The 13,220-nt window shown below is 42.2% G+C and overlaps 1 protein-coding gene across 5 annotated transcripts in view; it reads right to left on the bottom strand.

Moving 5' to 3' along the window:
* Positions 1-8: 8 nt before the first annotated feature.
* mob2a (MOB kinase activator 2a) overlaps positions 9-13,220 on the bottom strand; it is a 57,333-nt gene continuing 44,121 nt past the window's right edge. For all 5 annotated transcript variants that reach the window (XM_026176524.1, XM_026176520.1, XM_026176522.1 and 2 more), the window contains exons 2-5: positions 7,553-7,713; positions 6,042-6,135; positions 2,215-2,339; positions 9-1,842 (exon numbers count right to left, since the gene is read on the bottom strand). In XM_026176524.1, coding sequence (XP_026032309.1) covers positions 1,529-1,842; positions 2,215-2,339; positions 6,042-6,135; positions 7,553-7,713 — 694 coding nt within the window. In that variant the 3' untranslated portion in view covers positions 9-1,528. The remainder of the gene's footprint in view (positions 1,843-2,214; positions 2,340-6,041; positions 6,136-7,552; positions 7,714-13,220) is intronic.

The following is a 13,220-nucleotide window of genomic DNA, read 5'->3' as shown; positions in this document are numbered from 1 at the left end:
GAGACAGCTGGCATTTCTCTCTTTTATTAGATTATAATCCGCAGAGCTTAAAATATTAAATTGCTTTTAACTTAGTTAATAATTAAAATACATAAAAACAAGAGCCAGAACTGAGGAACCCTGCAAAAAAAGTTAAAATAAATAAAAAAGGAGAATTATAAATTGAATCCTCCTCCATACAGAGGCTATTTCTGACAGAACCCGCTTGTGATTCTTTGTACAGTAAAGTCCAAGCAGACTGTGCATTTTCTATACATGTGTAATGATACTGTTATCATTTCCAAAGTAATTTTTCCTCTGATATATATATATAAAAAGCAAATTTAAAGGGACTGGTAAAAATAAAATAATTTTTATTTTGCACTGGAATTACTGGTTTAAACAGCAGAGCAGCATCACACCATTGCCCTCACCTCTCACTCCATCCCTCTCTCCCCCTCTCTGCGCCTGCAGACATTACCTCATGTCTTTGTCCTTCTGTGCTGCTGGAGTGAGTGGGTGGAGATGGTGTTGGTGGGTTAAGGGGCTGCTGCTGTGTGAGACACCAGCAAACAGCTCTGATTCACCTTATGCAGGCACCAATCTGTCTCAAAGTCTCGATTCTCTGATAGGATTAAATATCTCTCATACAATCTTTATATTCTCTTCTCCATCTCCCCGTTTCTGTGGCATCTTCCACATCTTTGCTGCCCTCTAAAGGTAAGCTCTGGGATATTTTTGTTAAGGGGTTCCCCTGGTGATTATTTGACTATATTGTAGTTAAACACAATCGACATCTGTCTGAGCAGTCTGGTGAACAAGGGATAGAGAATGAAAATGAGTAGAGTCTCTCTGGCAGCAGTGACGTATTCTCTCAGGTCCTGAGTAGGAAGCGCTTTAATCATCCCCCACATAAACAACCCAAAACAGTGATTGGCTAGTATCGCCCCTGTCAGGCAGTAACATGGCTCCCTACTGGCCAGGGTAGTGGCCATGCGCCTGTCGGCCGCCTCCCACTGTCGAAGGGGGGAAGGACAAGCCCACAAGTCAGCAGAGACGCCTCTTCTCCACACATCAACAACACTGTACAATAGTAGGTCGAAGCAAAGCAGAGCCCCCCTTCCTGTACTGTATGTTAGGCAGAGGATAGAGGGAGGTGAAGTGCTGACAAACACACTGCACCTCCCTCTCAAACCAAAAATAAAAAGTCAACAAAAAATAAAAGAAAATAAAAACCAAAAAAAATAAAACACATACTTTTTGTTCCTAGTTTAAATTGCAGAGAAGGTGGGAGGAATTTGTCCCTTGGAGGAACGCTCACGCCAATTCCTGCTGGCGTGACAAACTCCTCCCCTACCCACCACCCCAACCCTCCCCCTTGAAAAATCCCCCCCCCCCCCCTTTTCTTCCGGCTGGTTGGAGTTGTAGCGAAATATAAGGGTAGTGGAAGGTCTCTTAAGTCCTGCTTGCACCAGGGCCTGGCTGTCTGTCCTTCTCCATCTGATCTTCTAACACCCCCGCGGCTGCCGTTTCACCACCGCCCCCCCGCTCATCTCTCCGTCACGTGGTTTTGTGAAGAAGGGGAGGGTGCTGTGGCGGAGGGGGCCGGGGTTAGTGCTGGCAGCGGGGCAGGGGCGCAGAGGATTTCGGACAGGTCGTCCATGATACAGGTCTCCTTGGGGTCGACCAGGTTGAATTCCCTTACGAAAACGATGAAATGTGCATACAGAGTGTTCAAGTGGCCCTGCAGTTCCAGAGCTACCGTCTCTTTAAAGTGCGCCCAGTAGAGGTGAGCCAGCACGTGGAACAGGTACCGGCAGATCTTCTTTACCAAGGACTCAAAGGAGTTGGGGAACTCTTTGCCTGAAACGAGAAAAAGACAAAAACAATAATAACTAAATGACTGAGCTTTTGGCAGTATTATGAACTGGCTCGTGTTGCCAGTCCCTGAATAAAATATTATAACTTGGTGTGAATGCAAAACTAAAGATGCAGCACTGCTGTAGGTTTGCATTTAGTGTGAGTTATTTAAAAAGTGCTGATAATATTCATTGCTTAGATAATAAAGTAAAAAATCCCAAGACTCACAAAGCCTTTTGATTGCAATCTACAATTTCTTCCTGCTGTTACTCAATGGACTGCTGCTGATTTATGGTACCCTACACTTCCACATCTGCACCAGCAGGGGGAAGTAAAGTGCTTTAACACTTGAGAGCTGCTCTGGCCCGCACTCACCATATTTTGTAGGAAAGATTTCCTCATCTGTGACCAGTTTCTGACAAAGACTCATTACAAAGTCTACATATTGTGGAGCAGTGCACTTCGTCTTCTTCCCCTTCTCGTCATACCAGTAGTATATTCTAGAAAGAGAGTAACACAGAGGAAACGTCACAATCCCTGTTATTACAACAACATTAAGACATGAATGGAGAACAGGATGTGATTACACAGCAGTGATCAGAGCTTTAATAATCATAATGAATGCTGCTGAAAGAATGTGTGTGGCTCATGTAGCAGCAGCAAAATTAGCTCAGACAAAAGTGTTTGCTAGAACAACAACAACAAACCTTATTTATATAGCACATTTAAAAACCAGTGGTGTACCAAAGTGCTTAACATGCAAGAAGTAACAGGGAAGGATGAGGGCTATGGCAAGGTACCAAAACGTGCTAGCATGGCATTAAAACACACGAAGGCAAAAGAATTGCATATAAAAGCATAAAAGAAGGCTAAGTGTAGAGGATAAAACAGTCAGAAAAAATTAATAATGAATTAAAAGTAATTAAGAATAAGCCGAAGATAAGAATAAGCGTTAAGCTAACTATCAAGCAAGCGTTAACTGGTAGAAAAGGCAAGGCTAAATAAGTGGGTTTTTAACCGCGTATAGCGATGGGGAGGTTATTCCATAAATCGGGTGCAGCCAAGGCAAACGCGCGGTCACCTCTAGTCTTCAGCCGAGATCTCGGCAGTACCAAGAGTGACTGGGAAGATAGTAGGGGTGTATGATCTAAGTAGCTCAATGAGGTAGCTTGGCGCTATATTGTTAATAATTCGGAAGGTAAGCAGCAGGATTTTGAATTGAATGCGGTAGAACAGAAACAAGCAAGCAGGAAGATAAAATAACACAAGTGACAATTAGCTCATGAAAAATCACCTGCTTTGTTTCCTCATCGAGGAAAAACCCAGCCCTCTAATCAGAGTATCACTGTATGACTGAAAGTGATACGTCAATCTTATGCACAACCCAGATATTATGTTTACATTTTTTGGCTACAGCGGATCCCGTGACTCTGAGTTTTAATTTCCTGATCAGGCCACATTGCCTCTTGCTGACACTGATCCCCCGTCAGTCCTGCTGCTGGGCAAACATTTCCGTGGGGGCTGACCCAGATAACTGAATTGTAAGCGGCTGGCTTGGAAACATGGTTAACAAAAGGTCAAACGGGAGGTCAGCAGGCACCTTAGAGATAGATGAATGAGCCACGGGAGGCTTTTCGAGGGCTGTCAGGAGACGAGATGTTGAGACAGAAATGGCAAAATAACCACAGGGACGAGAGATGATCTCTGAGTTGGAGAGGCCAGTGAATAAGCAGATAAAATGTGAGTGCAGGTGTAGCGGTCTGCAGTGCGGCTGTGGGAGGCAGCAGGGCAGACATAACAAAACCTGAGGAATGTAAAGTGTCCACATAGCTGATCCTCCAGGAGGCAACTACTGACCACAACAGCAGGACATGACACTTACAATACACTAACAGACAGACAGTCTAATACTGTGTGCATGTGGGAGACGGGCTAAACTACAAATATACCTGTGCTGCTAAATACACAGAGACAAGCAGACATGGTAAAGATAACACAGTGACTTAGTCAGACTTCATGAACGGGGCACAGACAGCTTTTCAAATTTAATATGCTTTTGCTTAACCTTTAGTTTGTCTCTTTTATAGTGTCCTCGGTTTATAGTTAAGAAGAAAAAGAAGTTATAAAAAAAAAAAAAAAAAAAATCAAATCGTTCAAATTGTTCGAGTGTGTACAACGATCGCCTGTAGAGATGTAAGAAGAAATCTGATCACAAAACAAGATTAAATTAAGTAAATCTAATTGAGGATACTTTATAAAACATGGCTTTATGCCTTTTTCAACTTTCTGTCTACTGCAGATTTTGATTCAATTGTATTTCTTAATTTCCTTCCTCACTTTATTTTGCTTTTAAATACTGACTTACACAAAAACTGACTGTGCAGTGAATGTTTAGCTTCGAGCTAAGTGACTGGATGTTTTTTTTATTCTTTCCTAATGACGTACGTTTTTATAACAATGCTGAAGAAGTGGGTGTATTTTCAGAAACAGAATCTAAACTGGAAACATCTATAAGAACTCAATGTATAGTGAACACAGTGAGCACTTCTATCCACCCACCTACACAAAATGGGTCTAAATAGTTACCAAATGGTTCTGGTGCCTTCAGAGCTCATGGAAACATTTTCTTCCAAAAATAGTGCTCAGCTCTGCCCTTGGGCAGGGGCACTGACGCTGCTGCTGTGACTGGGCCTCAGTCAGTTTTAACCACAGAGGGCGGCGCGTGCCAGGTCCTGCATAGGCAGGAAAAGGCGGGGTGCTGGGTACCAGGCAGCGGAGAAAGGTACAATCCTAAATGCTGGGCTTACATTTGGAGTTCAGACTATTTTCATTTTCACTCCAACTCTGCGTCTTTAATATTCAAGACATTAACTCACAAACAAAAACCTGTTAATCTGCTCCAACGCCTCCTCCGTTCAAATACCGCAGGTGAAGCATGTTTGTCTTATTTGTCAGGGTGTGGGTTAGAAGCAGTAGCTCAAGGTGACAACAGTGGAAAACTTCATTGTCTGACAGCTGAACTCGTGATTACTGTCAAACACCAGGTTGTTTGTCGATGTCTCAGAATTCGGCTTGAGTGATTGCATTACTTACAATGTGTTAAGAGGTGTTTAGTGATTTTTGCGGTTTTTCAAAGTGTGGCTAATCTAGTTTTTCGAGCCTTCAGCAGACACAGGGGAAAAGAAGGCCTCTTTTTAAGAGTCAAGGCCTCATAAAAAGACTGCACCAAACCTCAACAGGGGAAGCAAGTTCAATAAATACTTAAGAGTTAGTCATAATCCCCTTGTGTTAACATGAGATGGATACACCTCTGTCAGGATTATCCTAAACAAACTAATGTAAAATATGCCTAATTTACTGCACATAGTAGTGATAAACCAGTTTAGTACAAAAGGTATGGGTCTAAAAACGTGACAAGTTTCAAAAAATATCCTGTGTGGTGACTTCAGAGCGATACACATTTCAGCCCCTGGACTGGAACCGATTGCTAACAAATGGCAAGAGATTAAAGGCAGACATCCTGGTGACACTTTGATCAGAGAATCAAGGAAATGTGTGTGTGATGTGAGTGTAATGATATTAGCAGGGTTCAGACAGCAGCAAAAATCACAGGCTGGACTGCAAGGCATTGAAGTTGAACCTGGCCCAGGCTACAGTTATTAGCATGTGGACTCTACATTTGCCAGACTACATCAGGTTTTCGTCTGTGCAAGCCAGTGATAATAATGAAAAGAGGAAAACTAGTGCTTAAAAAGGCCATGCCTTGGGTGCAACATCTAAGCACATCAAAGCACAGCAGCCCTAACCTTCTGTTTGTGAGGGGCAGCCAATCAGAAAAAAGTTGACTTAATAGGTGAGTGGCCTTAAAGGCCCCCTTCCCAGACCTGAGAACCTGGATGAAGGACTAGTGTAAAATAAGGATCATTTTTGAACTGCCAATCATGCTAATAAATTCACAAAATAATACGAAGCTTCAGATGAGCTGAACAGATCTCCTTGAAAGCTTTAAAATACGCACATTTCTATACTGTGTGGGTAGTTAGAAGACCGAGCACCTCCTCGGGGTTGTGAGTTCGCCCTTGCTGACCAGAGAAACGTTGCTTAATGAATTATCCAATAGGACACCAGATTTCTGATGAATAAACCAATAAGGGCTCTCCAGGTGAGTGATGAATAAACCAGAAGTGTGGGCGATAACTTACGTGTTGCAGGCCGTCATGGCTTGACAGATCTCCCCAGTACAGAACTCTGAGATAGTGCTGTACTGAAGGTTGATAAGATTGAAGAATGTTGTTGCTGTGGGAAAGAGATGAGAGAGCACAAGACTGTTGGTCATCCACAACACAGGAATTATAACAACACTAATGCACAGGCATGCCAGTGGGTGAATGACCGTAAGAAGATATGTTATTGTCACGTTCTTCTTTGGCTCGTGAGGACACACCTAAAATTGTATACGCAATGCTTAGTGGGAAGTCAGAGTCACATGCGCACACACTAATTCCAATTATCACATCCTTCAAAAGATGTTTTTGTTTCTGATTCACACAAAGAATGGGAGGGAGGCTTTGACAAGCATTCACCTAAAACAGACAGGTATTTTTGCTGCAAGGTAGAACTCCTGCACAGCCTTATACGCTTGCACAACAGTGTAACAAAGCAAAGCTGGGGTCTATAGGGGCTCAAGTAAACTATTCAACTGTCAACATGCTTGCAAGGCATGTTAGTTGTAGGAAAACCCGTCCATCTTACTTGTAGTGTGAGACTCCTTAAGTAATACGTCTTCTGTGACTGTGTTTTTTTAAAGCTTTGAACTACTAGAGGGACTCCCAATGTAATCATCTCCAACAACAGGAGACATAAATACGCTAAATAAGGCAAAATGTCAACCGATTTTTACAAAGGAAAGAAGTAGATCCCTTGCTATTCCTATTAGGATTAAACTACCATCCCACTAGTTCCCACACATTTTCCCCCCTGCGCAACATAGAAGCCTGAATTTGGAAAATATTTAATATAAATGACATCATTATTTATTTGGTTACAAGAAAGAAAGAAAAAAAATCTAAACATTGCTCCACCCAACTGAGTTTCCTGGAAGCTAAACCTCAGCCACTGATGGATACATGCAAGCTTGTGTAACTTAATTTTCATGGTGAAAAACTTATCGGCATGTGAAATCACATCTGTTGTTATGCAAAAGTGTTTTATTAGCTAAAATAAAAAGGAAAGAAGAATTGCACCCCACCCCCCTGCACGCACCGTAGTGGTTTGGATATGTAACCAAAGCAAAGTCAAAAAGAAAGTCTGAGACTGATCCAGCTGCCAGGTCATAGAAAGCTGAATAAACTCCAGAAGCGACGCTCATAATGGCAAATATACATTCTGGTAAAGGCTGACACGCTGCACTGAGAGTGGCTGTAAATGGTGGCGTGTAGTGTTGCACCGGGAACAGTCTCTAAACTGTGCCAGGCCTGGATCATGTTAAAGGCTTAGCTCCCTTGTCCTACTTGTTATATCCAGGTGAGTGACAAGCGCATATAGATGTGGAAAGCAATTCCAAGCCCCCGAGAAAACATTACAAGTGGGTGCAAACACCAAGCTCGATCAATGAGTACGGACCTCACTAAATGTCTTTTAAATGCCGAGCATCTACAAGTGTCCAACTCTATTGTTCAAATTTGTCACGACTACCACAGTCAAAGGCACTCACTGTTGCTGGCTAGCCATTCGTTGAGATCTATCTCTCTGGGCAGCACCACCAACTCCTTAAGGTCGAAGTCCACCACGCGGACTTTCGTGAACTCTGGTTCCAAGTACTGTTTCTTCTCTTCTGCTGGTGGCTTCTTTCCATTTGGCTTCGTTTTGGACTTCCTGGAATATAGAAGACAACAGGGCAGATTAATAAAATGATAAGGGTGCCGATAAGGCAAATACAAGATAAAGTGAAGCGGGAGAAGAAATTTACTAGTGCCTGAGATTTATGCCAGCTGTAAAACTACAGTTTAGTTTGAGTCTGTAAAGAATGAAAGTTGCTCAGGCTGCTGAAAAACCCCCCACATATATTCTACAACCAGCCTTTCAAGATGAGCTGGTCAAATGATAAGCCAACAGTAAATATAGAAACAAAACAGCCCAAGTTAGTACTTCAGTAAAATTCCACTGATAAACAGGGAAGTCAGCATAAAATAACTGGTATGCATCCAATCCATAACAGATTGCAAAAATATCAGTTACGAAACACAAACGTTCTGTGACTCTTCCATCGTTTGATTAACAGCAGCCTAAAGAGACCAAACAAAAGAGCCCTTTGTTACTGTACCTATCCTCCAACTCTGGCTCAATACCGAATGTTTGTAGAATAGCTTCTATAAAGGCAGCCATCTCCAGCTCCTTGTACTTCCACTGTTAGTTTTAGTGCTGCAATGTGATATTGCACTCTGCCAGAGTTCCCAGGGCTGAGCCCTTTCTTCCCTCAGCTCCTGCTCAGTGAAGGCACTGCCTTCCTGGGTTAAAGGTTGAAAATCTTAACAAGCAGCAGACTTTGCGCAATCAACTGTCCACCCATCTTCCTTTTTCACAATTTTAAAAGTTAGGACTAATAATAACCAGCTTAATCTGCTATTCCATTCAAGCCTTTCCACACCCTGTAAAGACTATTATTCTTCTCGATTATACATGCGTCTTTATTTCGCTCCTACTTGCCAGTGCTACGCTGTTTTGGTTTGCTGAAGGACAAAGGAGGTTCAGTTTGCTCCTTAAATTTATTGTGCTACTGCTGACCTTCATTTCCAGCCTTCTTGAACTTATTGCAAATTCCCCTCATCCTCGTTTCTCCACAACCTCCAAACACAATGATCCATCAATGTGTTCTCGGCTCTTGCCTTCTGTCCTTTACTTCCTGTTCACAGCTCACCTCACTGGAGTTTACAGGAGGAAAGTTAATTGGCTTGTTTTTCTGCATGAAAAAGGGTATTAAATTCATGGAAGAAGAGCAAAAGAGAGCAGGCAGAAGTAGAAAGGAATGGAGCGAGGAGGGAAGATCAACACAGGCCCAGCTGATATCCATGGGAACTAATAAACACTTTCAAAACACGACTGGACTGTAAAGCACGAGGCCTCTTGGCCAGAGCTCCGTGTTCAAAAGCCTTTCACTGTTTAATTCCGTTCTCCAGGAAGCATCGCCCAGCTTTCCACCTCAGCAAACAAGGAAAGGCATGTCAACATAATACAGACAGATACAGAGCCCTGGAGCTTTTTACTTTGTAAATGTTTAAGACACCCCCGCCCCCATTTCCTTACATGTTCACTGTCTCCTAATTGATCTGTCAGACAAATGCTTAGCTGTAAACTGTCTTCTGGATGCGTCTGAAAACACTGAAAGACTCACACTTGCATAGTCACACTCGCAGACACACACCAAAGGTTGCAAAGGTGCTAAAGGTTCTTGTTTGTTGGGAAATTATTCGGATGTTTCCGTCAGGCAGTACCTGAGCTCGTTTTGGCATCATTTAGAAAAAACAAAAGTAAAACCACAGAGACACTGGAGATTACACGCTGATGGTTAATTATTAATGACAGGCTACTTTCACCAGTTGCTCCACTCATGTGTCTTAAGGCATCTTTCTGTCCTTTCCTCCCATCCTTCTCTCCTCACAGCACCATTTGCACTGTACTTTGAATCTACGACGTGGGTACAGTGCAACTGTAAGCTGCAACTATCTAGACTTACTCTTGATTGTCCTGCCCAACCAGCTTTCAATTTACCCCACACTATGAACTGTACCGAGTCAGTTTTAATTGCCAATCTTTTTTTCACATTTAAAGTTCCTTCAAGTGCTTGTTTTTTTCCCCCATATCTCCTTATCGCCATCTGCTTCCTTCCTCTAGCCAAAACAAACAGAAAATACCCCCCTTCCCTCTCATGAGGGCACAGACATATTCATGTGGTCTGTGTGGTTTTGCGCTGTAAGCTACATGTTCTATCACGTGAAAAAGCTTTTCCCGACAAAAGAGCTTCATCTTTGGATACCATAAGCTCTCACAACGTTTCAAAGGTTTTGCTAAGCCTTTCAGAACAACTGGTCAAGTCCTGTGAAATGATCCTTTTAAAAACATTGTTTCACTGAGCCATTTCCTGCCTTTCTTTTTGTAATTTCATAATTTTCCCACACAATTGCCTCCTCCAGTTCTTACGAATATTTGAGGATAAGGGGAGGTGATGGTCTGTAGCCATTAGTTTATTTTAGGATAAAGAAAACTTCCTCTTTGCCAGCACTCCTCCCTTCACACAACTTTCTGATTGGTAATGTTCTCCAAGGCAAGTTTTTGCCATAAAAGGCATCAGATGCCTCTTTCTCCTCGCCAGATCAGGGGCAGATCAGGGCAATCCAGAAGTCAGGAGTGTGGGGGAGAAAAGGAACATGTGCCTGGCACCAGCAGAAGCAGGTCCACGATATGGCCTCATAATCGAGAGATACATTTAAACCTGATTTATATACGAGTGGATGGCGAGAAGCAGGAAGAAACACCTGCTGGTGTTTATCTGCAATGAAAACAAAAAGGAAATAGGGCTGTTATACAGGTTAGGCAAAGTTCAGTGCTGCAGAGCTGTGGAGTAACTGACCCGACAGCTGTTCAACTCCATCCGTTATCCACTCTCACCCTTTCACTTTTCCCAGCAATGCCACCTCCCCCACCATCAAGCCATCTTCTCTCACTACCTTTCCTCTTGTACAAGACCAAAAGTACAGAGCAAATGCACTGTGTGTGTCGCGCGCAGACACACACACACGCACGCACACACACACACAGCAGTAGCCCCCTTTTCCCACCAAAGAAAAAGTAGAAGAAGCAAGTTCTATCTGGTCTGAAAGACTGTTTGTGTAGACATGTGAGCATCAACCAAGCCAAACATGCATATACATGACGTGCAAATGTTAACTGCTGATTATTTTCTGACTGTGGGCCAAATAAATCCTGAATACGCTTGGTTCTTACAAAAGGCTCATCTAACAGAAAAGGAGGAACCTCTTGGACTTGCTTTTGGCGTACCTACATCTCATTACCAGAATCTGGTTCCAATTAATCGTGCCATCGGATGGGGCTACATTACCGCACCATCTTGGAGAATTAACTACAGTAGTTTCTCTAACACCATAAATTGGCGACTAAACCGCTTCAGGAGTATTCAGAACATGCCGACTTCTTCTTTCCATAGTTAATCATCTCCATATCACCAAATCACTGACATTAATGCTTTAAAATAAAAGAAAAAGAAAAACAAACAACATTTTCAGTTTTTACTGGTTCTTTCTGTGAGCTGAACACAAACAAAGAAAACCTGTTCAACAAAACCCATGTTCCTCTTGAGCCTTTGGCTCCAGGCGAGCAAAATATTACACAACTGTTGCTTGAATTGGCTTTTTGGATAACAGCGGTATCCAGCGAGTGGCATATGGACGCTTTAATGCAATCTGGTCGGGTGACACTGACAATTTTTACCATTTTCTTTAAGACAGCTGCTTTCTATATGAAGAGCTTTGATCTGACTGATAAAAAAAAAAAAAAGCGATCAAATGCACTGGCACATTAAACAAAATATAAATATAAAGTAAAAAGTAAAACAAAAAAAACAACAACAACCAAAAAAACAAATCAGAAATCAGCACTGGCATCCACTGGAGGTCATACAGCAAATAAAGCCTTACTATGTGCCCAGACCTTAAACACACGTCATAGTTTAAGGATCAAGTCATATATTGAAGTGCATCTCTAATTTATTTATCATTTCTAAGCCCATTATTATACTAGTCAAGTTTAAAAAAGTGTGATAAAACTCTGAATAATACTGAAATTTAATGGTAAGGCCAGAACAGAGTGAATGAACTCTGCTATTTTGTTAAATAAGCAGCTTTCTCCAAGTCTGCTGATCTATTTCAGGACTTAAATTAAATAGACCCAATGGCACCCTGCCCTGAAAAACCACAAAGAGGGAAAAAAGCAAGCAGTCTGAGCGCACCAAAGCTCCACCACAGCAGCCATTACAGAGCTTACAAAAGAGACCGACTTAAGGATCGACTAAACCTGAGGTTCATCCTTGTTAAGTCAGTACTGCCTTATTCAGAGTTAAGTATAGTTTTAATATTTTGCCAATTTTAGTTTTTGGACAAGAAAACAAAAACTACAACAGTGCAGCTGTCACCACTTAATCAACAGCTTTACTGGGGGTGAAAGCAGCCTCACAAATGAGTAAATGAGGACTGTAGCCAGGGTGCGGACCTAAACATATGTAAATGTACACACACACACACACACACACACACACACACTATCTACTAGCCCTGTTCTAGCAACTTCTCCTTGTTATCCTATCAAACATCCCATTTACTGGCTCTCAGTCTACCAAAATATGCAAGGAACCCCTGTGAGCACCACATTCGAGCCTCATCATCATAACAACACAAGGGTTTGGGACTTAACCACCTGTGAGTGTAATCTTGAATTGATTTAACACAATAGGAAGCAACATACTGAAATAAAGCACAATTTCTCGACACCAATCATCACCAACCATCAATCTACTTGTAGAAAAACGAGAACGGGTAAGGCATAAATACCTAAAAGCCATCTTAGTAATCTTTTGTCTAACCTCTACTCATAACAGCGTCTAAGTCAAGGGCATTGAATCAGTGACTGAAGGAGGAAATAGGATTATATAAGGTCGGTGTTAACTCAAACAGGGTAATTTTATTTAGGTTTTACTGAAGATTTCTGAAACCATCCCCCCCCGCAAATACATTAAGGCTGTAGTTTCTCGGTGATCAGCACATTTCTTGAGCACGGGTGTTGAGTTCGCAAGAAAGACGGAGCAGAAAAACTTGTTCTTGCAAAAGACAACATACTGTACAACAACACTTTCTGATGCTGCTCTTATATCCAGCCTAGAATATGTTAAGCGAACCTACAATAGTGGGGAGTCCCCTCACTATCCCTCTCCACATCTTCACAAAACACCACAGGATGTGAGGCATGTGCCCTTTGGGCTGCTGCTTGAAGAGAAGCACACCTGGCCGAAGACTTGAAAAGTAACAGGAACCTTCATCACAGCATTAACATGACTGTCTGTCCCCTGGAGGAACACAGTCATAATGACTGTGGGCCTCTGACACAAACAGAGTAGACACATTTATTCTCTATAACTGGGGTAGCTCTATCACGTTGTATGACACACAAACAAACTGTTAACCCATATATTGGGGTCAGGCATTCCTCAGGTATTAAGTCTGCGCCTTCATATTATGACCTGTAGATAGCAGTAAAATTCTTTTTTATAAATTAAGAGGCTAATTACACATAACCTTGGCAAATATTTGACCTTT

This window comes from Astatotilapia calliptera, chromosome 7, assembly GCF_900246225.1.
Source record: "Astatotilapia calliptera chromosome 7, fAstCal1.2, whole genome shotgun sequence".
NCBI classification, from domain to species: Eukaryota; Metazoa; Chordata; class Actinopteri; order Cichliformes; family Cichlidae; genus Astatotilapia; species Astatotilapia calliptera.
This window is presented reverse-complemented; position numbering and strand designations above follow the sequence as displayed.